Raw genomic sequence first — 25,744 nt, 5'->3', positions numbered from 1 at the left:
CACGGCACCCCCGGGCCGGGCTGCGGCGGAGCTCCCCCGCCCTGCGCTGCCCGCCGCCGGGGCGCGGCACGGACCGGGGTCCGTCAGCGTGGGGCGCGCTGCTGCGGGAGGACCGCGTGGGGCTGGGGTCCGCGGGGAGGAGAGGAGTGTGGGGCTGGGGGCTGCGAGGGCTCCGTGGGCTCCGTGGGCACAGAAAGGCCGGTGAGGTTACTGAAGGGGTGTGGGGGTGCAGGGGGGCTGCAGGGTGCCTTTGGTGAAGGATGCGGCGTGTCTGGGTTGGGCTGTGGGACTGGGAATTCTTCTCCCACAAACGGTGGGTCAGACGTGGGACAGCTCCAGACAGTCTGTGGGGCAGAGAGCAGCCAGTTGCCCCCTGCCACCCTGGGGAAGCTCAGGGAAAGGCCTGATGTCTGCCCTTGCACAATCTGGTGCCTCCATCCCCTTCTCCAGCCACCAAAGCTGCCCCACAGCCTGGCGCTCGGGGGCTGGCACGGGCTCTCACGCCCTGTGGGGAGTCAGGGCTTAGCACCTGCTGCCGGGCCTGCCGGTCCTGTTCATGAAGACGCCCCACTGCAGCCTGCCCACCCGCTGTGCCTCTGCTGCAGCCCCGCTGCCCATCCCTGCTCCTGCTCGGCTCACTCCCAGCCTCCCGCCGGGAGCTGTTGGGTTGGCTGTGTTCTGGGGCACTGCTGGGGACAGGGGCCTGTCCCCTCCGGAGACACACACCCGTGCACGCAGGAACCACTGGGGGTGAGACCAGACACCACCCCGGGGCAAAAGCACACGCACTCACCCTCATTCCGAGGAGGGGGCTGCCACAGCATCCTCCCCTTGCTGCCATCCTCCCCTCGCCCCCCGCCTTGCATCTCCAGCGCCAAGCTGTGCTCATGGTGTGACACAGCCTGTGCTAGGGGCTCCCTGCCCCGGGCTGTGTCAGCCTGCAGCCCCTGACACTGTGGGAATGGCGCTGCTCCCCACAACTCCAGCCCTGCAGTAGGGATGCCCAGCACCCCTGGCTGCAGCCCCCCCGTGTCACCCTCTGCCCCCAGGTGCACAGCCTGCAGGAGCTGCGGCGCAGCGCGTCCCTGGCCACCAAGGTCTTTGTGCAGCGGGATTACAGTGATGGGACCACATGCCAGTTCCAGACAAAGTTTCCCCCTGAGCTGGAGAGCCGGGTAGGGAGTCTGAGAGGTTGCCAGGGTGGGTGGTGCTCTATGGCAGTGCCCTGTGGGGGCTCAGAGCGATGAGATGTCTAAAGGTGTGGGGGTTTATGGGGTGTTGTGTGGCCCTGGGCCAGCCAGTGCTGTTGGGTGCATGAAATCACAGCTGCCTTAGCTGTTGTGCAAGGGCTTTGTTGCTCCTGGGGCCTGGGAGGCTCTGGTGAAGGCTGCAGGCTCAGCAGGTTACGGGTGGGAGGTGGGCAGGGGCCTGCAAGTTGGGGCATCAGCTGGGCAGGGAGGAGAGGGTTCAGTGCTCTCCAAGTGCCCCCAGGAATGGGGACAAGGTGGCACAGGGAGTCAGTCCCTGGCCAGACGCCTCTTCACCCTGGTTTCTGTCCTAGATTGAGCGACAACTTTTTGAGGAAACCGTGAAAACCTTAAATGGCTTCTACGCCGAGGCGGAGAAGATTGGGGGCAGCTCATACCTCGAGGGATGCCTGGCCTGTGCCACTGCCTATTTCATCTTTCTCTGCATGGAGACACATTATGAGAAGGTGCTGAGGTGCAAGGGTGGGCTCGGGCTTTGGGCACAGCTCACAGTGGGCATGGGGATGGCTCAGGGGTGTCACAGGGAACATGGGACTGGAGGCCAGAGTAGACAACAATGCTGGCAGGCCCTGAGTGTCCCTCTCTGTGCTGACAGGTCCTGAAGAAGATCTCCAAGTACATCCAGGACCAGAATGAGAAGATCTATGCGCCACGGGGGCTGCTGCTCACTGACCCCCTGGAGCGTGGCATGAGGGTCGTATCCTTTGGGCAGCGGAGTGCTTGGGGGATGGCAAGGGTGAAGGGAGACTGGGCGTGGGTGCTGGGCAATTGGACTGGCCCGTCTCACCGATGATCCTTAGCAGGGCCCAGATCGAGATCTCCATCTACGAGGACCGGTGCAGCAGTGGCAGCTCCAGCAGCGGCAGCTCCAGCAGCAGCAGCGGTGGTGGCGGCGGGGCGGGGGGCCGGTGACTGGCAGGGAGTCCCTGCAGGGACTCATACTGCCGGGACAGTGGCCTCTCCGAGCTCCGCAGGCTGCACTACCAGAGCACACGCTTCTGAGCCCAGGGAGAGCAGGAGGGGGAGGCCGGGGGTACCCAGTGAGGCTGCCCACCCCCATCTGCTCTTTGTCCCCCGCAGTGGGCCTGCCCCTGCTCGGACCCGCTGTGGGTAGGGACTGGTGCTGGGGCATCCCAGGTGCCTCCCATGAGCCGAACTTGCCAAGGGGCTCCTCCAGCCCTCCGTGCGTGCTTGGTGCTGCCGCCCCTGCCGCAAGCGAAAGGAGCTTGTCCTGCTCGGGCAGTCCCAGCTGGCAGTGCCCCTGTCCCCAGGCACCGGGGAGCTCTGGGAGTGGCAAAGCCTCAGGCAGCGCTAAGCAGGGGACGCCCACTTAACCCCACGCCCACAGACACTGACAGCTCTTGCTGCACCCCCTGCTTAGGGCACCCTGCTCTTGGTGCTGTGGTGTGGGCTCAGCTGCTGCTTGCCACCATTCAGGAGGCCTGGCAGAGCACTGGTGCCGCTTCTACTGCACGATGGGCCATGCATTCACCCCAGCTCTGCCCCATTGCTGCTCCCCTAGCCCCCTCCCTCATCTGGCACTACATCCTCTCCAGCAGCATCCTTCACTGCCATGACACTGGGCACTTGTTTCTGCTCCCTGCATGACCTGCTGCCATCCCCAGCTGGACCCAGGTATTTCTCCAGCCCAGTGTCCAGGGCATGGGGGTGCAGTGCTGGGCATGATGCTGCCTCTGTGCCATGTGCCCTGGGCTCATTCATGGCCCAGCACAGTTGAAGCTGAGCTGTGGCATGGGTGAGGCAGGCTCCCTGCCCAGTCCTGGCACAGTTTGTCTGTACCTTGCTGCCAGCAGCCCCCTGCCTACTCTGCCCCATGACCTGCCCTAATGCAGGGAGGGTGCCCAGTGGAGAAGCTCCATAAGGACCTTTCCTCTCACACTGCTGAGTCCTCCCCTGCCCATATGTCCTGCATGCATCTGCCACCAGTGCCCCATTTCTCAGCCTGGCCTGTAAGAGGGGACCTCAAGGAGCACCTGGGCCTGGTGGCAAGGTGTGGAGGTTCATGGTCCAGAGTCAGATAGGGGGAAACAGGAGGGTCCCTGTGATATCCAGCACCCCAAGGAGAAGAATTCCTATCTGGGTGTAGGGCTGAACCGAGCTGGCATTTCTCTCCTGGTGACCTGGAGGGAGGACTCTACCCTGTGGGACTCCTTTTGGCTCCGTCATGATGTGTGTGTGGGGTGGCCCTGGCCTCAATGTTCCTGCTGGAGCCCCCCCCTGCATGGAGACCTCCCTCAATAAACCTCACGCTTCTTTCCCCCACTGCCTACCCTGCATCTTCTTGTGTTGGAGTGGTGAGCGAGGCTGTGGGGGCACAGAATCAGGCTGGGTATCTCTTTTCACACTGCACAGAGCCCCACGAGGGTGAGCATGGGGAAAGGGAGGGGATGGGGAGGAGGGGGCAGTCTAGGGAAGTAGGGACAAACCTGTGCAGCAGTCTTGGGGCCCTGGGACAGGGACACACAAGGAATACAGTGAAGGAAAGGGTTTATTCAGTTGGTAGTGGGTGCAGCTGGCACAGTGCTGGGGGGCAGCAGGGAACACCTAGCTGTGCCAAAGCAGGCTAATTGTGCTGGCAGCGTCCACCAGCACCCAGGGAGAAGCCGTGGTGACAGTGGCAGTGGAAGGAGCCATGGCTGTTGTGGCAGATATGGTCGCAGGGGCCAGGCTGTGCCTGACACTCATCTATGTCTGAGAGAGAAGGAGAAAAGGTCAGAGCTGTGCCAAGGATACAGGGTGCATCTGGCATGGGCAGGGCAAGGGATGGAGGGGGCATGAGGGTGGCAGCTCCAGGGCTGGGTGAATTGGGACACAAAGGCAGGTGCTCCTGCCGCTGCTTGGTGCCAAGGCTGCTGGGTGGCAGATGTCCTTACATCACCAACTCCTGCACAGCCACAGTCTGTCCCTTCTGCCCCCCAGCACTAGGGCTGTGAGCACAACTGAGTACCCCAATCATCTCTGCTGCCAGGGCAGCCTGGCAGCACCAGGGGGCCGGGCACTGCAGGTACTCACCCAGGCACCGGCTGGCAGCCGGATCAAGGGGGCGGAAGCCTGGGTGGCAGAGGCAGGTGTGTGCCCCAGGGGTGTTGATGCAGAGCTGGCTGCAGTTGTGCAAGCCCTGAGCACACTCGTTGATGTCTGGTGGGGGTAAAGAAAGCAGTGTGGGGTTATAGCATTCAGGGGGAAAAGCAGTAGAGCCCTGTTGTTGGGGTACAGGCAGTGCAGCTTGCTGTACCCCAGCCCCTTCAGAGCTGCACATTTTGCTGTACTCTTAGTGCAGAGCTGGGCCAGGGGCACCATCACCCTGCAGCCAGATCCCAGCCCTGCGGAGGGAATTGCTGGGGATGCTCCCCTCCTGGGCTCCCTCCCTGTGCAGCCCCAGGGTGGGGTGGGCAGAAGCACAAGCACAGCCCTGGCACGCAGAGCTCAGCAGACCAGGTTAATAGATGGGATATAGTTTATTAGGGGTTCTCTGGGAGAGGGGCTGGAAGACTGTTGGGACTAAGCAGGGTCAGACTCCAAACAGTAGGGTCAAGATGTTAAAAAACAGACCAGGAGGATCCTGCCCCTGCAGGGCTGGGAAGACCCTCCTCTGCCAGGACTGGGGAGGTGGTTCCCGTCACCGAGGAGGGGGCAGGCAAAGCACACACGTCGCAGGCCAAACCAGCAGGCACACGGTACGGTATCGAGGCGACGGAGCAAGCGACCACCAGGGAGGTGCCAGCATGGCAGGAATAGCACTGGGGCAGTGGGGTGTGCGAGGAAAGGGGCACTGCCAGGCTGCCCTAGGGCTGCTTTCCCAGAGATGGTGCACAGGACAGCCAGGTCTGTGCCGGTCCCACTGCAGATCAGCCCAGTATGTCCCAGCTGGCACTTCCAGGGTGGCTCAACGTGGACAGAAAAAGAGAGACAGGCAGAGGCCAGCCCATCCTTCCACCAAGGCTGCCCTGGCATGTTACGGGCAGGGGTTAAAGTGCATAGAGACAAAGGCAGAGTCCGAGGACTAGAGGGAGGAGGGCACTGTGGGGGAGCCCAGGCCAGCTCCCAGCAGAGGGATATCCCCCAAAAAAGGCCACTTGAGCTGCACAGAGAAGGAGAGAAGGAACAAGAGAGAAAAAGAGAAAGAGAAGGGCTGTCAGTGGCAGCTCAGTGGGAGGCACAGACAAACACACACAGAACAAGGGTGGATGTGGCTGGGCTGCCATCCGACAGGTTGCAGGCTGTGGCCTGGCCTTTGTCAGGGGTGCAACAGCATGCCAAGGTGGTGTTTTGGCACTGATGCCAGCTGGTATGGGGTCAGGGTGTCCCAGCAATCACTCACCCACGCAAGCTGTGCCATCCTCGTTTGGCTCAAAGCCCCGGCTGCAGCGCTTGTTGCTGCGACAGCGGTACCCGCCATAGGTATTGATGCAGATGGGCTTGTCCCGGGGACAGATGAAGGGGAACTCAGTGCACTCATTTGTGTCTACAAGACGGTCCTTAGTGTGAGACATGTGGGCAGAGAGCTTGGGGCTGCCCGCCCCTCCAGCTCCCCCAGTATGCTGGATGGTCACCCTGGTGGTAGCCATGCATAAGCCATACCTCTGCCCAGGAGGCTCACAGCATGGCCACGGCTTCCCTGCTGCATCTCTGCTGCCCCTCCATCACTCATGGCTACAGCACAAAGCCTGCCACGTGCCAGCCATGTCTCCAGCCCCAGCACAGTACTCTCACTGCTCCCTGTGACACCACGGTGCTCCCCTGGAGCTGTACTGCTGTCCCATTCCCAGGCCATGTGCCAGGCAAGCAGCTGAACCTGGCACTGAGCCATGTGGCAGGCAGCCACCTCCCAGTCTCAGAGTGTCCCCCATGGGGCTACGCTACAGCATCCTGGGTAGAGGCACACCTGTGCTTCCAGCAGCCACTCACCTACACAGCGTCCATTCTCGTGCTGGGAGAATCCCTGCCCGCACTGCATTTGGGAAGAAGCAGAGACTGCTGGGTTGGGGAAGGATCAGCCCTGGGCAGCCACTGAGCCAGCAGAGCCCAGTCCCTTGTTTCTGTCCCCAAAGTCTCACACCCACACCTGGCCCTCACCTCCAGCGGGGCAGGCATGAGCGGCTCCTCCACATCCAGAGGGTAGGGGATCTCCAGGACAGAGTTGGTCTCACTGCTCGCTACAGCTCGTGACACCACACGGCCATCTGGCCAGGTCACCTCCAGGCTGCTGGCTTCGTCATGCCCTGCAGGCGGGCAGCCCATCAAAGGGAGGGTCTCCAGGGTGGGCAGGGGCTGAAAGGAGGCCATCGGGGTGGTAGGGATGGGAGGGGCAAAGTCTTCCCTTGCTCCCTGAGCCCAGCTCCAGGTGCTCAAGGACAGCCCGTGCACACAGATGTACTCTGAGGGGCATACGCGGGGACAATGGGATGACCTTGAAGTAGGCAGAGACATCCCTGCAGGCTTGGCTGCTGGACATGCCACACCAGGGGACAGTTAAAGGGAAGAGAAAGCCCTAGCCCCTGGGCAAAGCAGCAGGCAGGGGATGGGGAAGGGGGCAGCTGCCCCTTGCTGCACAGCTGCAGTGGCTGGGCACCCTGCCCACAGCCTCGCACGGAGCCCACCATACCTAGGTGACAGGCATGGACGATTACTGTGCTGCAGGACACCGGGGCAGACATGGTCCCTGCCCTGTGCAGTGCCAGGGAAGGCTGGGGGTGGAGGCAGCCCCTCGACTCCCTAGCTCACCCAGTCCGAAGTGTGCCACAGGCTCCATCTCGCAGAGATAGCCGGAGCCCCCGTCAATGATGCGCAGGTGGGCCCCGCTGCGCCGGGTGAACAGCACCACTTTGGCCCCCCGCGCAAAGGCCCCGAAGCGGGTACGGGGGATGACACGCAGCCAGTTGTTGCTGGTGCCCTGCAAAGGAGGAGGGAGCAGAGAGACTGAGCTGGGAGGGACAGGAGGGATGGGTACAACATGAGGAGTCCCTGCTTGACTCACCTGAGTGCCCTTGAAGATGGAGATTGGCTGTGCCATGGACTCACCATGGGATAGGATGAGGTCCAGCATCCCATCGCCATCAAAATCTGTCACTGCACCTCCTACAAGGACAGAATCATGTTGTGCCTGAGGCCTGGCCCCATGTCTCCCAGCACTAGACCTTGCTGCTGCTGTGGCATTCCACTGGCAACGGCAGTGCTCCTGGCCACACAGGGACAAAAGGGAAGATGGGGTGACTCCAGTGCAGGAGTGTGGTTGGCATCCTGTATTCAGGTGTGTTGGCACCCTGCGCAGTGGAAGGGACAGGCAGTGCCTGGAGAACTGTGGGTCACAGGGAGCTGCCTGACCTCCTCCCAAATGCAGAGGGGTTGGCTTTGAGCAGTGGACACACAAGAAGGGGCCCTTCAACAGTGCCTCTGGGGTACTGGAAATGGCACTGTTGGCTGGACATGGGTGGAGGGAGAAAACATGGGGCCATTCCTGGTGGTGGAGAGTAGGCAGATAACTCAGTCAGGCATGTGGCATCCTCAGGCACAGAAGGTGCCAAGCAGTGCTGCGCCAGGGCAGGGTGGACCCACCTGTGCCCCGTCCCTCGGGCTCCAGTGCATCCCCTGGATTCAGCTCTTCCACAATGGGGTCTGAGTGTTCTCTGCGGATGAGCCTGCCAAGGACATATACACAGCATTAATGCCAGCTCCTGCAGTCCTCAGAACCTTCCTGCATATGTCTGTCCCCTCCTGCAGAATCATGATAGGGGTAACAGCTCTGGTGCTATAGGGTGTGGATGGGGGATATGACTGTCCCCTGCATGTTGGCACGTCTTCACTCCATGTAGGTGCAAAAGAAATTTCATGAGAGCTTCTGGGTCTGAACTGCAGAGTAGCAATACCATCTGTTGCATCCCTCTGGAACCTGGAGATGTCTCCAAAGGGCTCCTCACAAAACCCATGCCCTCTACCCACCTACGGGTGCAAGCATTGAGTAGACAACCAGTACCCACTGCCCTACACACCAGGCAAGGAGGTGCTACACAGAAGTAATGAAGAATTGACCCCCACAATTAACAGGAGCCAAGAACAAGCTTCCACAAAGCTACTAATCAGCGGTGCTGGGGACCCCAGGGGCTGCTGCAGGCACGATCACAGTGACTGGTAATGATGCCAGGAAGGGCTCAGTCACGATGCCTCTTATGAGCTGAGCCCGAGCCGTGGCACTGCTGGAGAGGAGCCCTGTGAGCCTGGCTGTGCTGTGAGGGCCGCTGGAGTCTCGGAGCAGGGTGCAGGCTCCCCGGCCCCCGCGGGGCTCCTACCGGAAGAGGCGGTTGGCGGAGGAGCCGCGGTAAGCGATGTTGTTGAAGAAAACCTCCAGCTCCTGGTCATTGTCGAAGTCGGCTGCGATGACGGTGCGGACGGGGGACGGCATGGAGAACTTGGGGGTGGCGATGTCCTGCATGGGCACAGCCTGACAATAGGCACAGGAAGCAGGACACTGGGTGCTGCTTTGGTGCCTCGGGTCTTCTCCTCGCTGGCAAGTGGGGCTCAAAGACAATTCAGAGCGAAGCCAGCGCCCCTGGCCGAGGTGGCTCAGTGGCAGAGGCAGCAGCGTGGGGACTCCCAGCCCTCACCCGGAATCGGACGCGCCCAGGAGCTCCACTCTGCAGGTAGAGGCGGTGCGGCCCGTTCCAGTTGCCATAGACGATGTCCACCCGGCCGTCGCGGTTGAAGTCAGCCAGCGCCACACCGCGTCCGTGCTGGTAGGGGTCATCCAGCCCTGGGGAACCGCAAGGGGACAGGGGGAGACGGGAACCCCCTCCTGCCTCCTTGTCCCCAGCACACCTCCGAGGATGTGCTCCATCGTCCCCAGACAGCTCCTCCAAGCGCAGCTCCACGTGCGCTGATGGATGCCCCGATGCTTCTCAGCCACTGCACAGTGGTCAATGGGGGCTCTGGGTCCCTAGGGCTGTCCCCTGCCCCCCACACTCATCCAGTGCGGGCAGGGACAGGCAGAGCCACCCCTGCCCCGAGGTCCCCAGCATCTGTGTGGTCCCCCCAGCTTCCCCTACTCACCCACAGCAGCTGCCACGTCCCTGTACGTTCCGTCCCCCCGGTTGTGGAAGAGGAAGTTTGGGCTGTTCTCATTACCGCAGAATATGTCAGAGGCACTGTCACTCAGGATGGGGCCCACGGCCACCCCACGGCCCCCTGGGGACAGTAGCCCCGGGTGAGGGACAGCTGCCCCACCGGAGTTAGTGCTCCCCATGTTCCCTCAGTGTTGCCCACACGGTACTTGCCTCAAGTACCCCCCCTCATTCCCCGTGTCCCGTTCTTACCACCTCCTACCCCTCTCATCAGGAGCTAATTGGGCTTGGCAGCCGCTTGTGTCACTCCCAACCCTAATCACTGCCATCGCCATGGTGACAACACTCCTAATTAGTGACAATTTACCGCTGGGGCACGCAGCAGTCCCCACGGTGGTGGGCCAGCATGCGGCGCAGGCGGGCTTGTTCCCCCCGAGCGCCCACGTTCCCAAACCCCGCTGCCTGCCCTATGGATGCTGTGAGCTCTGGGGGAATTCGCCCCAGTGATTCGACACAGGGGTCCTGCCAGGCGTGCGTCCCATGCTCCTGGTCCCTTCCAAGGGCCGTGGGGCTGCCACTAGATGGGGCAGTGAGGCAACCCAACGCGTGGCACGGACCGCCGCTGCACTGCCCCGCCACATCGGGCTCTCCATGCCCTGCCGCGAGTCCCCTCCGCAGGGCCACAGAAGCCGGCTGTACCTGTGTACTTGCTGACGCCAGCCTGGGCGGCCACATCCACCAGCACCACGACACCGCGGGCAGGGTCACTGGCAGCCACATCCATCTCAATCAGGGCATGGGGGCCCACGTTGCCGCTGGCATAGTTGGCGATGTAGATGGAGTACCTGCCGGAGCCCTGCAGCCGGCAGCACCGCCTCAGCACCCACCCACCCACAACTCATCGCCACGGGGACCACAGAGGATGCCTGCTGTGAATGCTCTTATTGCTCCGTGGGAGCAGGCACTGCTTTTGTGTGCTGAGCAAGAGCTCTGCAAAACCCACGGCAAAAAGCATTCCAGGGTAGGGATGCGACCTGTTGCCTCCAGGCGCTCTCTGGTCACAGCGCTGGCACGTGGGACGTTATCCCCCCTCCCAGCATCCCCGGTGTGCCAAGTCCTCCCGATTTCCACCGCCTCCTTTGTCCCGTGCAGTAGCTGCACCCTGATTTAGCGATAATCATTTGGAAATAAACCGCTGGAGGAGGAGGACGAAGAAAGAGCAGGTGACAGGAGCATAAATCACCTCGACAGGCACGTTTATCAGCTGGTGGCAACCGTGTGGACAGGCATCCACAGTCCCTACAGCGAGGGGCGTTGGCAGTCACCGGGCAGATGGGGGGCACCCTTGGCCCAACCAGGGTACGGGATGGGACAGTAAAGGGAGCTGGCCCTCAGGATTCCACTGAGGGGCACTGGGAGTGGGAAGTGGGGAAGAGATGCCCCTGTCTGCAGAACCCTGCCTGCTCACCGTCCGGTCCACGCAGGCAACAGAACGCCCAGCAAAGCGGCTGGCCACGTCCCGGTTCACCTTGTCACTCAGGATGTCCTCCCAGCGCCCATTGCGGAGCTTGAAGAGCTTGTCTGTGTAGGTGGCCATGCCTGGGGAAGGGGGCACAGGTCAGTGGGCTTCAGCACCCTGCCTCCTCTTGAGGACGGGGTGCTTTGCAGCAAAGGACGTTGTGGAAAATGTACTCTTTTTCCAGAGCATCCCAAATATCTGCTGTCCCTGCAGCCCCCTAGTGCCATAGGGCTGGGCTGCTGCAAGAGCCCCATGACCCTTAAGGGCCACTGGGAGACACACAGAAGAATCAACTCATTAAACTAAAATATGTCCCAATGGGGCACAGGCCTGTAGATCATCCCCAGGAAGGTACAAAAAAAAATATATTAAAAAAGAAATCGATCCAGTGGCAGGCACAGTCAGCGAGCTACACCGCTTGTGACAGCGCCAATGGCAGAGCCTGATTTAGGGACAGGTGTGCCAGCAGCCACTGCCAGCCTGGGTAATTAGGAGCACTGGGAAGACAGATCTGCTGCCTGGAGGTCAGGGACACACGGCAGAGCTGGGCTGGAGCACCAAGCCAGGGAGCTCTAGGGATTCCCAGTGCCACCTTGGAGAACGTAAGTCTTGTTCCCGTGACAGGCATGCCAGGAGCAGGGACAGCACTAGAAGGGCAGGTTAAGACTTGACTTGGTGCAGCAGGCACAGGAAAGCCATGAGACCAAAGGGCACAACTGCTGCAGGGCACAGCTGGGATTTACAGTGCAGGGTCCCTGGGGCAGGACAATCGAGGGGGTGGAAGGGAATCTTCTGTCCCACTTGTGGTGCCACAAAAAGGGCGACGGGCAGCTGGAAGTGCTGACTCGGCTGGCTGGGCTCAGTGTCCCACCTGTGCTGCCATCAATCAATGGAGCCACTCAACTGAGAAATTAACTCCAGCCCGCACACATCCCTCACACGCCGAAGGTCGCGGGCAGCCATGCCGGGGGCTCCCCCCGTGCCTGGGGCTCGGCTGCCGGCAAGGCTCACCAGAGAAGGCGTTGTTGGTGTTTAGGAAATAGATTTCCTCGCGGCCATCGCCGTCGATGTCGCAGGCTGTCACACCGATGGCATTGCCCTGCCGGTCCCGCAGTGCGTAGTACGGGGAGCCCCGCTCATCCTCTGCCACGTTCACCAGCCGCCCCTGTGCCTTGTCATACTTGAGCACCAGGTTGGGGCCATTGTACCTGCGAGTGTAAGCAGGGGTAGTGGCTTCCCAAGGCTTGGTGATGGGATAAAAGCCCCTCTGTCTCATCCCTGGGGGGACATTGGGTGTGATACTGGATTTTCCCAATGATGGGTACTGCAGACTCCATGGAGGCCAAAGACCCTATCAGGCATCCCATGTCTGGCAACACTAGGGAAGCAGTGGGGGCCAGGCAGAGAGCAATACAGGATGGGGTGCAGGTCCCTGCTTGCAGAGCTTTCCCAGGGCAAGGAAATTGGCATACAAGGCAAATCCTCTCAGTGCGTCCCACTGGCTCCTCGCCCGCTCATGCCCAATGCACCAGTAAACAAGTTATACAACGGGCACCACGACTGCTTACAAAACCCCAGCTGCCTTCTTGACTCAGCACAGCTGGGAGTGGTGGCCCAGACCCCTCCAGGGTTCCCAGTGCTGCCCATGTTTTCCTGCCTTGGTGATGTTCAGAGCAGCAGCAGGGCCAGACTGCTGGCCACCGTAGGGCCCCTATCCAGTTAGATGGGATCTGTGAGGGTAAAGAACACTCTCCAGGTGGGCACACCTGTGTGTGCAAGCCTCTTTAGGGAGTCAGGATGTGTGTACACAGATACCCGGCAGCAGCAGCTCACAACAGTGCCAGCACACACACAGAGCCTACACCATGGTCCCTGCTCTTCCTGACCAGGGTTGGACCTGCTGGCAGCAGCTGCTCTGTGTCCAGCCCCACTTGGGCACTGGCAGCACAGCACACAGCTCCCTCCTTCCCAGGGCTCCTGCCAGCCCTTCCCAGCCGTCACTCCAATAAAGGACTATAAAAAACCTCCAGCCAATTAACTGAATCTCCAGAGAGAGCTGAGTCCTGTCAGCAGAGCTGAGATGGCTTGGGGACACGCTGGCTGTGCACTGCAGGGTGGACCCTGGCTGCTGGGCAGCCACCACCACCCCACAGAGAAGAGACCGATGGGGGCACTCACGTGGTCCCACACAGGCACTCAGCTGGCATCAACACCCTGTGTAGGTGCACACATACACATGCACACATTCACTGGTGAGTGCATGCAGACCCCAACCCACCCACCTTTGTGCACAATCCTCCCAGCCGGCCACAAGACCACAGAGGAGGCAGGAATTCCTATCCCTGCAGGGCCACAAGTCCTGCTGTCACTGAGGCATTAGGTGCACCACTCACCCTGCCACCACAATCTCGAAGTCACCATCGGCATCCAGGTCGGTGACAGCCACGCCATAGTTGAGCTGTGTGGGATTGCTGTCGTAGTCGGGTGGGAGAAGGCGGTGGGTGACGGCTGCAAACATGGGCTGGCTGCGCTGGGAGCCCTCGCTGAGCCAGGCCAGGGACAGCAGGCACAACGCCAGCATCCTGGACACCTGGGAGAGACCTACAGCCCATCAGCTGCAGGAGGAGACTCTGCTCCATGATGCCCAAGCAGCCCCACTGTCCTTGCATGGGAGACACTCCCCTTTCAGCTCTTGCCACAGCACCCCAGCCTGCACCACACCACCTGTCCCTTGGCCCTTGGGCACTGTCACTCTGGCATCCCCAGGTATGGACTGTCCTGGGTGCTGCTCACCCCTGGGACAAGATCACACTCCAGTGAGCTGGGGCTGAGCATCAGCCCAACCTTGGGAGCCCATTGTAGTAGAGGGACTGGAGAGGCAGCAGGAGGACTGTGGTGTGCTGACAAAGCTGGGCTCAGGCCCAGCTTGCTTTGCCCTAAGGCGCCACTGGAATCCAGGGTCCTGGTAAGTCAAAATGTCAACCCCTGCTCCCTTGGCAGGGTCAGAGGAAGAAGACATTCACTGGCCTGAGGTGTTTGTCTTCTGTCCCACTGGTCTTCCACAGCTGGGGAACTTCACAGGGGGAACACAGGGATATTTTATCAAGTTACTCCCATGTGCCTCAGTTTCCCCATCCTGCTGGAACTGTTCCTCCCAGGGTCTCTGCAAGGTGTGCTCCTTCCAGCCTGGCCAGGGAAGACTTCTGCACAGGGATGCAGCCATGAGGAGATGCTGGGAGGAACAGGAGACTGGGAGGAGAGGCTCATTTAACCTGGACTGCGGAGGACAGCGTCTGCCAGCACTGCTGGCAAGGCTGCAGAGATTTTGGAGCTGCTCTAACCTGGCTGTAGCACAGGTGATGAACAAGATGGTACTCAGGAGTGCAACCCCTCATCCCAGGCCAAGCAGTTGCCTCCAGAGGGGAATAGCCCAGAAAGGAGCCGTGTGAGCTATGGGCATGATCCCACATGCCTGTGCTCCAGCTGGGAGGAAAGCAGCCTGATCCGCTCTTGCAAACTGGAGGGGTGGTTGGGGCACCTGGTCTGCAAGAGGACAGTGCTTCATGTGACTGTGCCACCTCCCTGGGCAGGACTGCCCTCACCAACCAGGAACAGTCCCCCTGTACTGGAGCAAGTGATCCCACTGCCAGCTGATCCCCATGCTGCTGGACTCCACAGCAAGCCAAGGAAGCTGTGGCAGCTGTATGGTACCACATGTGCACAGCTTGGAGAGGGGAAGGTGCCCAAGATTTACACCCTAGCAGACCCACTGGGTTGTGGAGAACAGGCTGCTGCTGCCTCCCCTGGGGATGGGAATGGTCCCAAGGCTCTCTGGGGGGCGGGCAGGATTCCCCCACCTTAACTAAATAGCTTCCAGGCCCACATGGCTGGGCAGGAAGGGGCTGTTCTCCAGCTGCAGAGGAAACCTTAACCCTACTGCCCACAACCCCCAGAGCCCTGTATTCCATTGCACGTGTCTGCTCCCCTTTCTTCTGCAGCCCCATCTGTACCCTGGGCACAGCTTCAAGGGCAGATGAGTGTGTGTCCCCAGCTCTACCCTGTGCTGTTCCTATTCTCTTACCCTGCCATATTGTCTGGAGCAGATCTTGAGAGGCTGGAGCCTGGCTCCTTCTCTGGTGCAGGGGTCCCATTCAAGATACATGTGATGGGGGCAGGGTTAATTGGGTTGTTCAGGGACAGGAAAGTCCCTAGGGGGGACTCTGCAGTGCCAGACAGTGAAGGAGGGGGAGCCTTAGCCACAGCCCCACTCCAGGCTTACCAAAATGAGCATGGGGGAGAGCTACTGACATTGTGGACATACGGGTGCAGGGCTGGCACATAAGCCCCTGGCCCTGCAGAGCAGTGCTGCCTCACTCCCAGCCACAGCCAGATGATGGGTGGCTGTCCCCAGGCCATTGGCAGGGCTCCCCATCTTTCCCCACTCCAGCTCCCACTCCCTAGAGCCTGGACTGTTACCCAGGTGCCCCCCCCACCCCTCATCCAGCTGCAGCTGAAATCCCTCCAAGCTGGATGGAGTTTTTCCAGTAGAAAACAATGTTCCTGATTGGAGACAAAAGGCTTTTCCCAGTGAATCCGGTGCTTGGTGCCATGGGGAAGGGATGTCCAGGCCAGAGCAGGCCATTTTGGGAAGGGGAAGGGAGGGAAGACTCAGGCTCTGCATGTCAGATACAGAGGGGCCTCATCATTCCCAGCATGCTTTTGATAGAACCACAGTCCCAGCATGAAGCTTCGCCTGAGGTTTGAGGCTATGGGGTTCTGCCTGTGTGCAGGACAGACCTCAGTCTACCTTGTTCCAGTAGAGTCACATCCTGGCTTGTGTTGTGGCATCTCTGGGTGGCAAGGTCACCCCAGGGTGCTTCCTCAGTATGGCTAATGACATGAAGCCAAAATGTCAAGCAGGGACAGAGGCACTGGGAGGATGCCACAGGCACCCGTGCAGGGTACAGCCAGGCAGCCCAGGGGGAGGGTGCTGGCCCCATGGCAGAGATGTAAAATTCATCTGAGCTCGTGCATTGCTATGACTGACAGTGCGTGGGAAGGGTGCCATGGGACTGGAAAGGGAGCCGTGGCACAGGCAAGCGATTGTGCCCCAGAGCTCATATCACAAGTGGGGAGATGCTGTCTCCAGATCTCCTCATTGTACACACATGGACATCCCCAGCCCCTAGTCTACATCATGGGTAAGGTGTGTGTTAGGTCCTTGTGTGGCCACCCCATCCTGCATGTCACCGTGACATTGCTGCCCTCCACACCACGCGCCCCAGTGATGTCATGCTCCACCACTGCAGCAACGTCCCATTTTGGGCCGCAGTCACCTCCAGCACCTCTATGACATTTCTTGACATCATGCAGCAAGGGCCTCACTGCACCCCAAATGCACCCCAAAGCAGTGACAACATGGTGACATCACAGCACCTCATGCCACCATGCTTCATGTGCCCCAGTAACATCATGTTCTCATTCCTAGCAGTCCCAGGCTGTCACAGCTGTACCTGCCAGGGCAGAGGACAGGCAAGAGATGTCCCGCAGACCCAGCAAACCGCTCTTCTACAGCGGCTGGGCCGCCCAGATTACCAGCAGTGCCCCTCCACAGCTCCTCAGTTCCAAGCAGCCCAGACCCTGCAGTGCCTCTGCTCCAGCCAAAGCCCATGAGCCTGGGTCCTGCTGCGATGTCTGCTCGCTGCTGCGAGCCTGGCCCTCCTATGCAGGACTCCTCAGCTGGACCTGGCAGGCTGGGGCTCAGCCAGCAGGAGCTAATGCAGTGTGGAGATGAGCAGTCATCTTAGCCTCTGAGCTCACCCCAAAGGGACACCAGGTCCTTGGGGGGCTCAGGCCCACCAGCACACAACCAGCCCCTTCCCACACAGGCAGGTACACGGCTGGACCCCTCTGCCACTGACCCCTGCTCCTCCATGGGCTTGGCCACGACCAAGCACAAGCGCCGCTACAAAGAGAGGCTGTCCCTCGCTGCTCACAGTCCTGCTGTCCCTGCCAGCGCTCCCTAGTCCCAGCACACACCCCCCATCGCCTTACAGCCTCTTGAGCGCGGTCCTCCCTAGCCCAGCATCCTTCCATCCTCATCCCATCCTTCTTCCCACTCCCTCCCGGCTCACTACCCCGCATCCCCTCCCCATCACGGGGACAGGCTACGTGCCCGCGGTCCCGCTCCGCCCTCCACCAACTTCTCCCCGGGCCGGTGACCGTGCCGGAGTTGAGAGCCTCCCCTCCTCGACCCGGAGTCCCCGGGAAACTTCGCGGAGCAGCAAAACCACACCGCTACTCACGGGCCAGGGGGGCCGCCCCGCACCCCCACGGCGGCGGGAGCGCATCCCGCAGCTCCGCCTCGCCTCCCGCCTGCGGCCGCACCGCTCCCGGCTCCCGACGGGGCCGCTCCGGCCGCGCGGCGCCTTAAGAACGGGCGGCGGCGGCGGCGAGCGGGGCGGGGGGCGCGGCTGCCAATGGGGAGCGCGGGGTGGGGCCGCCCGCCGCCAGGTCCGGCCCCGCCGTGCTGCGGGGGGGCACCGGTGAGCATCGCCCCGGGCACCGGGTACCGGCTGGAGGAGAGGGGCGTCCCGGATCCCGGCATGCAGGGGATCCACCGGCTGAGGGAGCTGCGTGGGCACGGCGGGCAGTGTGTCCCGGCTCGCTGCGGTCACTCCTGGGGTGCTGGGTGGGGAGCAGTCGGGGCATGGCTGGGCACGGCTCCCCAACTCCTGCAAGGGCAGCTGGCGAGATGAACCGAGCACAGCCAGGAGCCTGCCCCGGCCTGGGGGCGGCGGGGGTCTGGCGCAGGAGGAAAGAAAAAGGAGCTGGGCAACCCACCCCCCCCACCTCCCCGGTGTAACACTATTTCCTTGGAAGCGCAAGGGAGAACAGTTTTAAACTGAGAGAGGGGAGATCTAGGTTAGGTGTTAGAAGGAAATTATTCACAGTGACAACGGTGAGACACGGGAACAGGTTGCTCAGAGAAGTTTTGGGTGCCCCATCCCTTGAAGCATTCAAAGCCGGGCTGGATGGAGCCATGGGTGACCTGATCTAGTAGGCAGCGTCCCTGCCCATGGCAGGGAGATTGGAACTAGATGATCTTTAAGGTCCCTTCCATTCCAAACCATTCTACTGTTTTGTGAATCTAACATTCAGCCACACCTCGAGGGGTCAGCATCTCCCAGTGTCATCATCCTGCCTGGCACCACCTCTCTCTGCAGGGACCCCAGGAGTGGCTGTGCCCTGGCAGCCAGTCTGAACTCCAAGAAAGGCCCCATCTTAGGTCATGCAAGGCACTGACTTGCCCAAAATCTTGTATCCAGTGGATGTGCGAGGCAGGATTGCATCTAGACAAGCCTGCCTTTCCCAACATGTTTTCCTGAGTGGCTGGGCACCGAGCTCTCTGTGAGTCTCTGGAAGCACAAAGTGGCTGTGGCAGGGACTGGGACAGCACTGACAGGGCACAAGGCCAGCAGGTCACCACGGTGTAGCACATTCACAGGTGCCCCAGCACAGAGTCTGGGGCTGCGGCCACTGTGAGAGACAGCAGGAGCGACATGCTGGAAGACAGCAGGAGCTACAGAAACTCATGCCACTGGGGCTGCTTCAAGTGGCTAATCACCTCCTCTGCTAAAGCCCTTATTTCTCATTGAACATGTCTGGCTACAGCTTCTGCCTGTTGCTCCTGGTTCTTCTCTCACTGTTAGATTTGAGAGCTCTCCAGTCAGTGATTGTTTCCCACAAAGGTGCTTCCATACAGCCATCAAATACCCCTTTATCTCATTTCTGATAACTCCCTCTTGCAGGGTGCCTGGCTGAGCACCAGGCTTGCTGTGTAGCTGCCTGCTGCAGGGTCCTCACAGCCAGAATGTTGGTATCCAGGCACAGGGACCCTGCTATAGGGCACTGCCACGGGGCAGGAACCACACCTGCTCTCTGCATTTGCCATGGTGAGCCATAATGCCAAGCAAGCCCACCAGCCCGGGATGTCAGTGTGACCGCTGCACATGTGCAATGCTGTGCTCATGTGGCCCTGTGCACCCCAGTGCTGCGGGTGTGCTCTGCCTGTTGGTGCCCACAGCCCCAGTGCCTGGCTGCACCCTCGCATCAGCGTGTGTGTGCTCATGGTGAGCACCCCTGCTGCCGAGTTGCTCGCTCATCCCAGGTTTGGTAACCACCCAGATAATTATTTGTACAAACTGCAAGCTGGCTCCCAGTGCCCTCTTTGTGACTGGCAGGTACAGAAAACACACATGCCGGCAGGAAGCCAGCTCCAGCATGCCAAGACTGTGAATGGCACTGGGCACGCTGGCTCCCTGGGGCTCTAAACCCACCATGCCAGCACAGCGGGGCTTGGCTCTGGCCGTGAGCACATGCACACGCAGGCAGGGCTGGGGGTGTGCCAGCGCAGCGTGCACGTGCGGCCGTACAGCCGTGCGTGAGCATCGGTGTTTGCATGATGGGCACAGCTGGGCACGCCGTGCCCCGCGCGCACGTGTGGCTCCGCAGGTGCCGTGTCCGCAGGGATGTGCTCACCCCACGGCACCCCATGAGCACACACGTGCTGTGTGCCAGCAGGACACACGTGCCAACACGGCCCTGCACGCTGCAGCCCCCTGCCACTGGCACCCAGCGGGGTGGTTTTCTACTCATAGGTCTGCAAGGTACCCCCGATACCTGCTTTTAGAGCTCCTTCCCATGGATGCTGCCACCTTGCCAGGCTAGGATATTTCCTTGGGGGAGAAGAGAGGCAGCAGGCACCTTGATACAATAGTTGTGGCCATAAGAAATGGCCTTGCTCCAGTCCCTGGGCCCTGTGCTGACCTAGACATCTCCATCCCACTCCTCTGGTTGCACCCACATTAGGGACAGTACGAGGCAAACACCTTGGGGTGGGACACAGCTCTCTACAAGGGGCTGCAGAGGGAAGCACGGAGCATCAGTGAAATGAGCTGGGATGCATGAGAACATTCGCAGAGACATTTGCGGAGCAGTGAGGGAGGGCGCAGGCGTTGGGGCATAGGGAGCCTGGCAGTGTGGTGCACAGAGGGGGGTGGGATGTGCAGGGAATGGTGGCACGGTGATGGGGACAATGCACAGGAAATTAGAGCGAGCAGCAGCCAGACACGCTGTGGGGGGAAGGGAAATGCTGCGCTCCACTGAGGGCTGCACAAAGGCGGGGGAGGCTCTTCTGCTGAGCTGGGGCCAGCATGAGTACCAGCCACCTCTTTGCACATCTGGGACCTCCCCTTCCCATCCCCAGGACTAATATGTCCCAGTTTTCTCTGGCCCTTGCTTCTGGGGGCCCATCCATGCTGACCCAGCTCCCAGGGAATGGGGACCCTCTTAAAGCTAGCAGCCCTAATGCTTGGTGACCCTCTGCCTGGTGGTTCATTTGCCAACCCAGGCTCTCCCTGAGAGAAGGCAGCAGGAAAGTGGGGAGCAGTCTGCCCCTTGATTCATTGCAATGGGCAGAGCGGTGCCAAGCAGAGTAAGCCTGTGTGGTGGCAGTGCCAGACGATCTCCGTGGCACTTTCAGGGACAGTACTGCTCTGGGAGCAGGATGGGAATACACTTAGGATCAGGAATCCATCCAGGATCAGCTGGATTCATAGAACACTCATCCAGCAAATGTCCTCTCCAGCAAATTCCAGATGGTGCAATACAAGCAGGGTGCAGGTGAGCACAGGAATGCTGACTGAAGGCACTAACTTCCAGGATACTTCACTGGAGCTGTCATTCCCCTTTCTAGAGCATTTTCAGGGCCAGACACCTGCACACAGCCTGGTGGGTGCACAGCACACACACACACTGCCAGCACACTTGCAAGCACCTACATGCACACACACACAACAGTCTGTGTGCAGCCACCCCATCTGCTTGTGTGAGCAGTCAGTCTGCCACCCAAATGCGCGTGCAGGCCATGCACACACACACACACACCTGCACTCACACGTGCATGCAGCAATGTGCATACATCTCATCATATACCCCTGCTGCTTTTTGACACAAGGAGAGGGCACATGCTGCCACCACAACACGCTGCAGGATCCCTCAGCTGCCAAGCTGATCTTGGCACTTGCCTGGCACTGCTTTTTTCTCTGGAGGGGCTGTGCTGGGACATCCCTGCTCCAAGGGTCTAATTTCCACTGTAAATGTATTCATGGATAATTTATCCACAGTTGTTCCTGTGCTAATGTTGTCTTTTAGCTGAAATAGCTCTCCTCCTCCCTGGCGTTTACCCTGCTGATGTATTTATAGTGAGCTCCCCGTTTCCCCACAGCCTGCGCTGTGCTGGGCACCCCTCGCTGTCCTTCCTTCACGGGTCTCCCGGGCTATACTTCCTTGGTAGCCCCATGATACCTCTGATCCTCTTCCAGGCTGATTCCAGTACAGGCAAGTCCCTTGGGGCTCATGGAGGCATGAAGGCAAGTGCCCAGTCCTGCCAGAAACGCCTTACTGGTTCCTCCTAGGATTGCTTTTGCCTCTCCCATGTCTGCATGCCCATTGTGTGGTGGCTCACAGTGATGGACACCCATGCTCAGATGGCTGCTTGCTTGATCCCTCTTCTCCCTGCTGTCCCCTCCCTGTCACTGCCCCGCAGTGTCTGATCTCCTGTCTTGCCCACAGACCTCCTCTCTCTTTGGTCCTGCACCCCAGACCATCACACTGTTCCCATGTCCCCTGTCTCAGCGTGGGATCTCTTTGTGTCGCGGCTGGTGGTGACCTGGCGACTGTCACTCATGCCAGCAGCTCCCTGTGAGCTTTTGCCTCCCAGCATCCTTCCCCAGTCCCCTCCTCCTGCCAGCAGGAGTCCCTCTCAGGTGCTCGCTGGGCAAGGCAAACCCTGGGAAGGCCTTACCATCACAGAAGTCAGGTTAATCCCTGAGTTTGTTTAATCTAGTCTTCCAGTCCTCTTCCTCACAGGCTTCCTGTGACCTTGGCAGCAGCAGGGTGTGAGTGCTGGACCCCAGACACTGCTCACCCAGAGGGTCTCCAGGGATGCCCAGCCCCTGCCCTGGGACCCCCAAGCCTGCAGCTGTCTCACAGCCCAGCACCTGTCTTTGCACAACCTCCCTGGACCACGCACGGTCCCCAGCCTCTCCTGCCACCGTGCATAGTGCCCCGAGTCCCTGCTTGGACTCTTCCTGTCGCCGGGACATCATTAGAAATGTTAATTATTTATTATCACTAAAAGCCCTTTTTGCTGCATTGCTGTTTCTCTGCCTATCTCTCTGCCCCGTGCTGCCTGTAACCGGATCCGCCTGTGCTTCCCTCCTGCCCCGCAGTCCCTGTCCCTGCTTTCCCTCCTCCTTGCTGCGACACAGGGTGGGGGCGTGAGAGCCTTCCACCACCCCCCTGCAAGATGTGGCCCTATGGGACGAGCTGGACTTGTCCCCCCGGGATCCCAGAGCCACTTCTGGTATGGAGATGCACCAGCAGCCGTGCTCAACCCAGGGACTGCTCTGTCCCATGACTGCATGACAGGAGAGGGGACAGGAAAACAGAGGAAGGACTTTGCTGGTGCTGTGATGGAGCCTGGAACTATTAGCTCTTCTCAACCAAGGACAATGATGTGTCTCCCCAGAAGCACTGGGATTGGGCTCCCTGGCCAAGGGATATTGGCAGGGTGGAGGCATCAGACTGTGCTGCAGCCCTCCCAGGCAGCGTCCTTGGCTGGGAAAGAGCAAACAGGCTGAGGGGGATGGGGGATGCTGGGGAGAAGGGGGCGCTGCTTGCAGCCAGCTGGGGCTGGCAGGACACACTTGGGGCAGCCAGCTGCTTCAGAGAAGCCATGCAGCTGCAAGGAGGCAGGGGAATGCCCAGCCTGCACAGCTCAGCCTCCTCTGCCAGGGCTCCTGAAAGATTTATCAGCTCCAAGTGGATCCAGCTGATGAATCAATTAAAACTTATCAAAAGCAGTGGCGTTCCCGTGGGGCAGGGCTGGCACTGGATGCAGCAGCTCTGCCACAGCCAGCACTGGGTGAGACTGGGAGCTGCTTCAGGTTGCAACATTGCTGAACAGTGCTGGGCAGAAATCACCTCCCGGCAGCATCTGTGCCTACTGGAGCCAGCCACAGCACCCTGGTACCTTCTAGAGACTGTGGCAGAATGGGCCATGACAGAGCAGGCTGTGACAGCATGGATGGGGGCCAACTCGAGTCGCTATAAAACCTGGATCCCTCACAAGAGGCCTCTCCTTTGTATCCCCCCACCTCCAAAAGGAGCCAGGCTATCCAGGTTAGCAATCCCCCAGCCCTGGTGCTGTCATTGCCTGCTGCTGTACAGTCCTGCTCAGAGTGCTGGAGAGCAAGGCACTAGCAGGAAGGAGACTACAGTGATAGCTGTGGGAGAGACGCTGGGGGATGGCTCCCACGGGAGTGCAGGGAGGAGCACCCAGGCCGCTCCTGGAGCAGTATTGATTCCTGCAGCACAAGCACTGCCTTCTGTGCCTATTCATTGTTGATGTGCAGAACAAGGAGCAAGAGAACCTGGCTCCCCCCTCCACAGCCAGCCCACACTCCTAGGGGCCGTACCACTTCCCTGCCCGCCAGCCGCCGGCAGCACCAATGTCTGCCCGCACCACCGCCTGCTTCCCTGCATTATACAGCACTGTCACGAGCTGCTGAGTCCCCAGGTGTTTTGTGCAATAATGCAAAGCAGATCTAATCCACCCCAGCCCCAAGCTCTCTGCAGTCCCCTCCCCACAGGCTGAGCATGTTCCCTGGCCAGGCATGGGAGACAGACCCAGGACTGTGGGTGCTCTGCATGCCCCTGGCTCAATGGAGCTGACAGGCGATTCCCCTGTTGTTCCTGCACACCCCTTGCTGTTCCCCAGAGCTTTTCTCTGCCAAAAGCACTCTGTAAGCATTTGCTCTGCAGCAATAAATCAGAAGGATGCCCACACAAGCACGGGCCAGCCCTGAGCTTGCTGGGACCAGGGTGCAGCAAGGTGCTTGAGGCAATGCTCAGCCCCAGAATGTGGTTCATTCATTTCCTGTCTGCTTACATCTTGGTGGGATTCCAGGTGGCAGTTCTCTGAACTCATTGGGTTGTCTGAGCCCTTTAGAACTAGAGCAGAACAACCAGGGACCCTTCTGCACCCATGTGTGGTCCCAGAGGGTCCCTGGGACTGCCTGGGGTCTGACATGGATGCAACAGCCTTGGTTGTGGACAAAGTGGTTCCCTGTCCCTGGACCATGCCTGGTTGTCCATGTTCCTTCTGCTCAAACCCTGGCAAGGAGCTAGAGAGGAGCAGCCAAAATCCCTGCCCCCTCTGACACCCCATGAGTATATTGAGCCAGCAAGTTCTCTCCTTGAGAGCCCTGGGAGTCATAGGAATTGGCAGACTCTCTGGTGGCTGGGAAGAGGCTCCAGGGCTCACAGATAAAAGGATGGTCAAGGAGAGCTGAAGTTGCCCCATGCTATCACTCCCATCACAAGGGCCAGGGATCAAGCTAGTCAATGCTGTGCAAGCAGGAGCTGGATGCACAGCTCACTTCAGATCAGTCCCAGATCTGGGGCTGCCAACAGCTCCTTTCTCTCCCGCACTGCTCCTTTCAGCTTGTGCCTCCCCATGGCCCCAGCTGATGCAGCTGCAGATAAACAGACAAGGAAAGCCAGGCAGCAACTCCTGGCTTGCTCTGCTGTCCCCTGGGAGGCACAGACATGGCAGCTTTAGATCAAAACTTCAGAAGCAAGAGCAATCCCAGCTATCAGCAGAGAGCGGCTGGCTGGCTCCCGGCATTCATTCCTGCTGGGTACAAGACACGGTCAGTGGGTTTTTTGGACCAAGGTACTGGGACCACTGATGCAGAGCCATGGGCTACTGCAGTTCCCACCAGCACTGTTTCTGGGGCTGGGGGCACACCAGGCAGCAACAGCTGACCCCCTGTTCCAAAACTGGAAGCAGTGGGAGCTCAATGCCACTCTACACAGAACTAGAGCCAGCCTTTAGGGCGTGGGATCTCCATGTCTGGGAAGATCAGGACACCTCAGACCACTCTAGCCCAGGAGAAACTGAGCCATAGTCAAGCCAAAGCCTACAGTACTATTCTGGGGTAGCTCAGGGACCATCAGTTCAGGTGGGACCATCTGCCCTTTCCTGGGGAGCATGGGGGTGTTAAAATGCAATGGGTCTCTGTCCCCATGGGTGGCAGTCTGGAGGATACCACCATGTCCTTTGAGAGAAGCAGGAGCACAGGCACAACGGCTGAGGCTGGAGAGGACACAAGACTATGTTTCTAGTGCACAAAAAGAAGGGGGTCCTTCTGCAGCCCACACCTTGCAGAGCTTGAACTGTTTTCCTGCTGCCATGGAAACTGCTGTGGAGCATCATTCTGTTGCACTGACCAGGCCATGGCAGTTCTCAGCCTTCTTCATGCTCTCACACCTTGATTTACAGAGTGGGAGAGGCTGGATGCTGCCTGCCAGTCACTATCCTTGGGTCACTGTGGGTGTGTGATAGGATGGGGGCATCCCTGGCTAGGACACCCAAGGGACAGAAGGGATGGAGAAACCACGTAAATGCTGGCAGGGGCTGTCTGGTGCCATTCCCAGACAAACCCAGCTCCCACGCGGCCAGGGGCTCCATGCTGCTTGGCCTCCCACAAACATAAATCATTTTCTAATTTATAACATGAATAATTGATTTTGCCTCCATAGCTGGCGATAAATCTCCTGTGCGCACATGCATAAGAAAATAATAATAATGAAAGCGATCAGGATCTGCTGCCATCGATTACCTGTGAGAGGGAACATGGTCCCTTGTGTGCCACATGAGGCTGGGATAGGGGCTGCTCCTCAGGGAATGCTGTGTGGCCCTGCCTGATATGAGCTTTCCTTGTCCTGCACACGGGCACCTGTCTGAGGTGGGA

The 25,744-nt window shown here is 59.9% G+C and overlaps 2 protein-coding genes across 4 annotated transcripts in view; one reads left to right on the top strand and one right to left on the bottom strand.

Annotated features, from left to right (window-relative positions):
* Positions 1-3,554, top strand: part of GOLGA7B (golgin A7 family member B) — an 11,214-nt gene extending 7,660 nt beyond the window's left edge. Inside the window, exons 2-5 of the mRNA XM_015633602.2 lie at positions 1,050-1,175; positions 1,562-1,714; positions 1,864-1,965; positions 2,079-3,554. Coding sequence (XP_015489088.1) covers positions 1,050-1,175; positions 1,562-1,714; positions 1,864-1,965; positions 2,079-2,180 — 483 coding nt within the window. The 3' untranslated portion in view covers positions 2,181-3,554. The remainder of the gene's footprint in view (positions 1-1,049; positions 1,176-1,561; positions 1,715-1,863; positions 1,966-2,078) is intronic.
* A 205-nt stretch (positions 3,555-3,759) lies between these two features.
* CRTAC1 (cartilage acidic protein 1) lies at positions 3,760-17,256 on the bottom strand. 3 transcript variants are annotated; one of them, XM_015633596.3, is made up of 16 exons: positions 17,168-17,256; positions 13,256-13,452; positions 11,874-12,070; positions 10,812-10,942; positions 10,043-10,199; positions 9,333-9,467; positions 8,891-9,036; positions 8,576-8,712; positions 7,845-7,927; positions 7,267-7,367; positions 7,014-7,182; positions 6,366-6,511; positions 6,198-6,240; positions 5,611-5,754; positions 4,302-4,427; positions 3,760-3,980 (listed from the first exon to the last, which is right to left on the bottom strand). In XM_015633596.3, exons 1-16 carry the CDS (start codon positions 17,210-17,212, stop codon positions 3,853-3,855), a joined length of 2,085 nt encoding a protein of 694 aa, XP_015489082.1. In that variant the 5' UTR covers positions 17,213-17,256; the 3' UTR covers positions 3,760-3,852. The 3 variants fall into 3 exon arrangements, with proteins under 3 accessions (XP_015489082.1, XP_015489084.1, XP_015489083.1); XM_015633598.3 differs by lacking the exon at positions 5,611-5,754; XM_015633597.3 differs by lacking the exons at positions 3,760-3,980; positions 4,302-4,427 and adding an exon at positions 4,729-5,370.
* Positions 17,257-25,744: the final 8,488 nt, after the last annotated feature.

This window comes from Parus major, chromosome 6 (genome assembly GCF_001522545.3).
Source record: "Parus major isolate Abel chromosome 6, Parus_major1.1, whole genome shotgun sequence".
Taxonomy (NCBI): Eukaryota; Metazoa; Chordata; class Aves; order Passeriformes; family Paridae; genus Parus; species Parus major.
The sequence above is the reverse complement of the archived record's forward strand: the minus strand, read 5'-3'. Positions and strand labels throughout refer to the sequence as shown.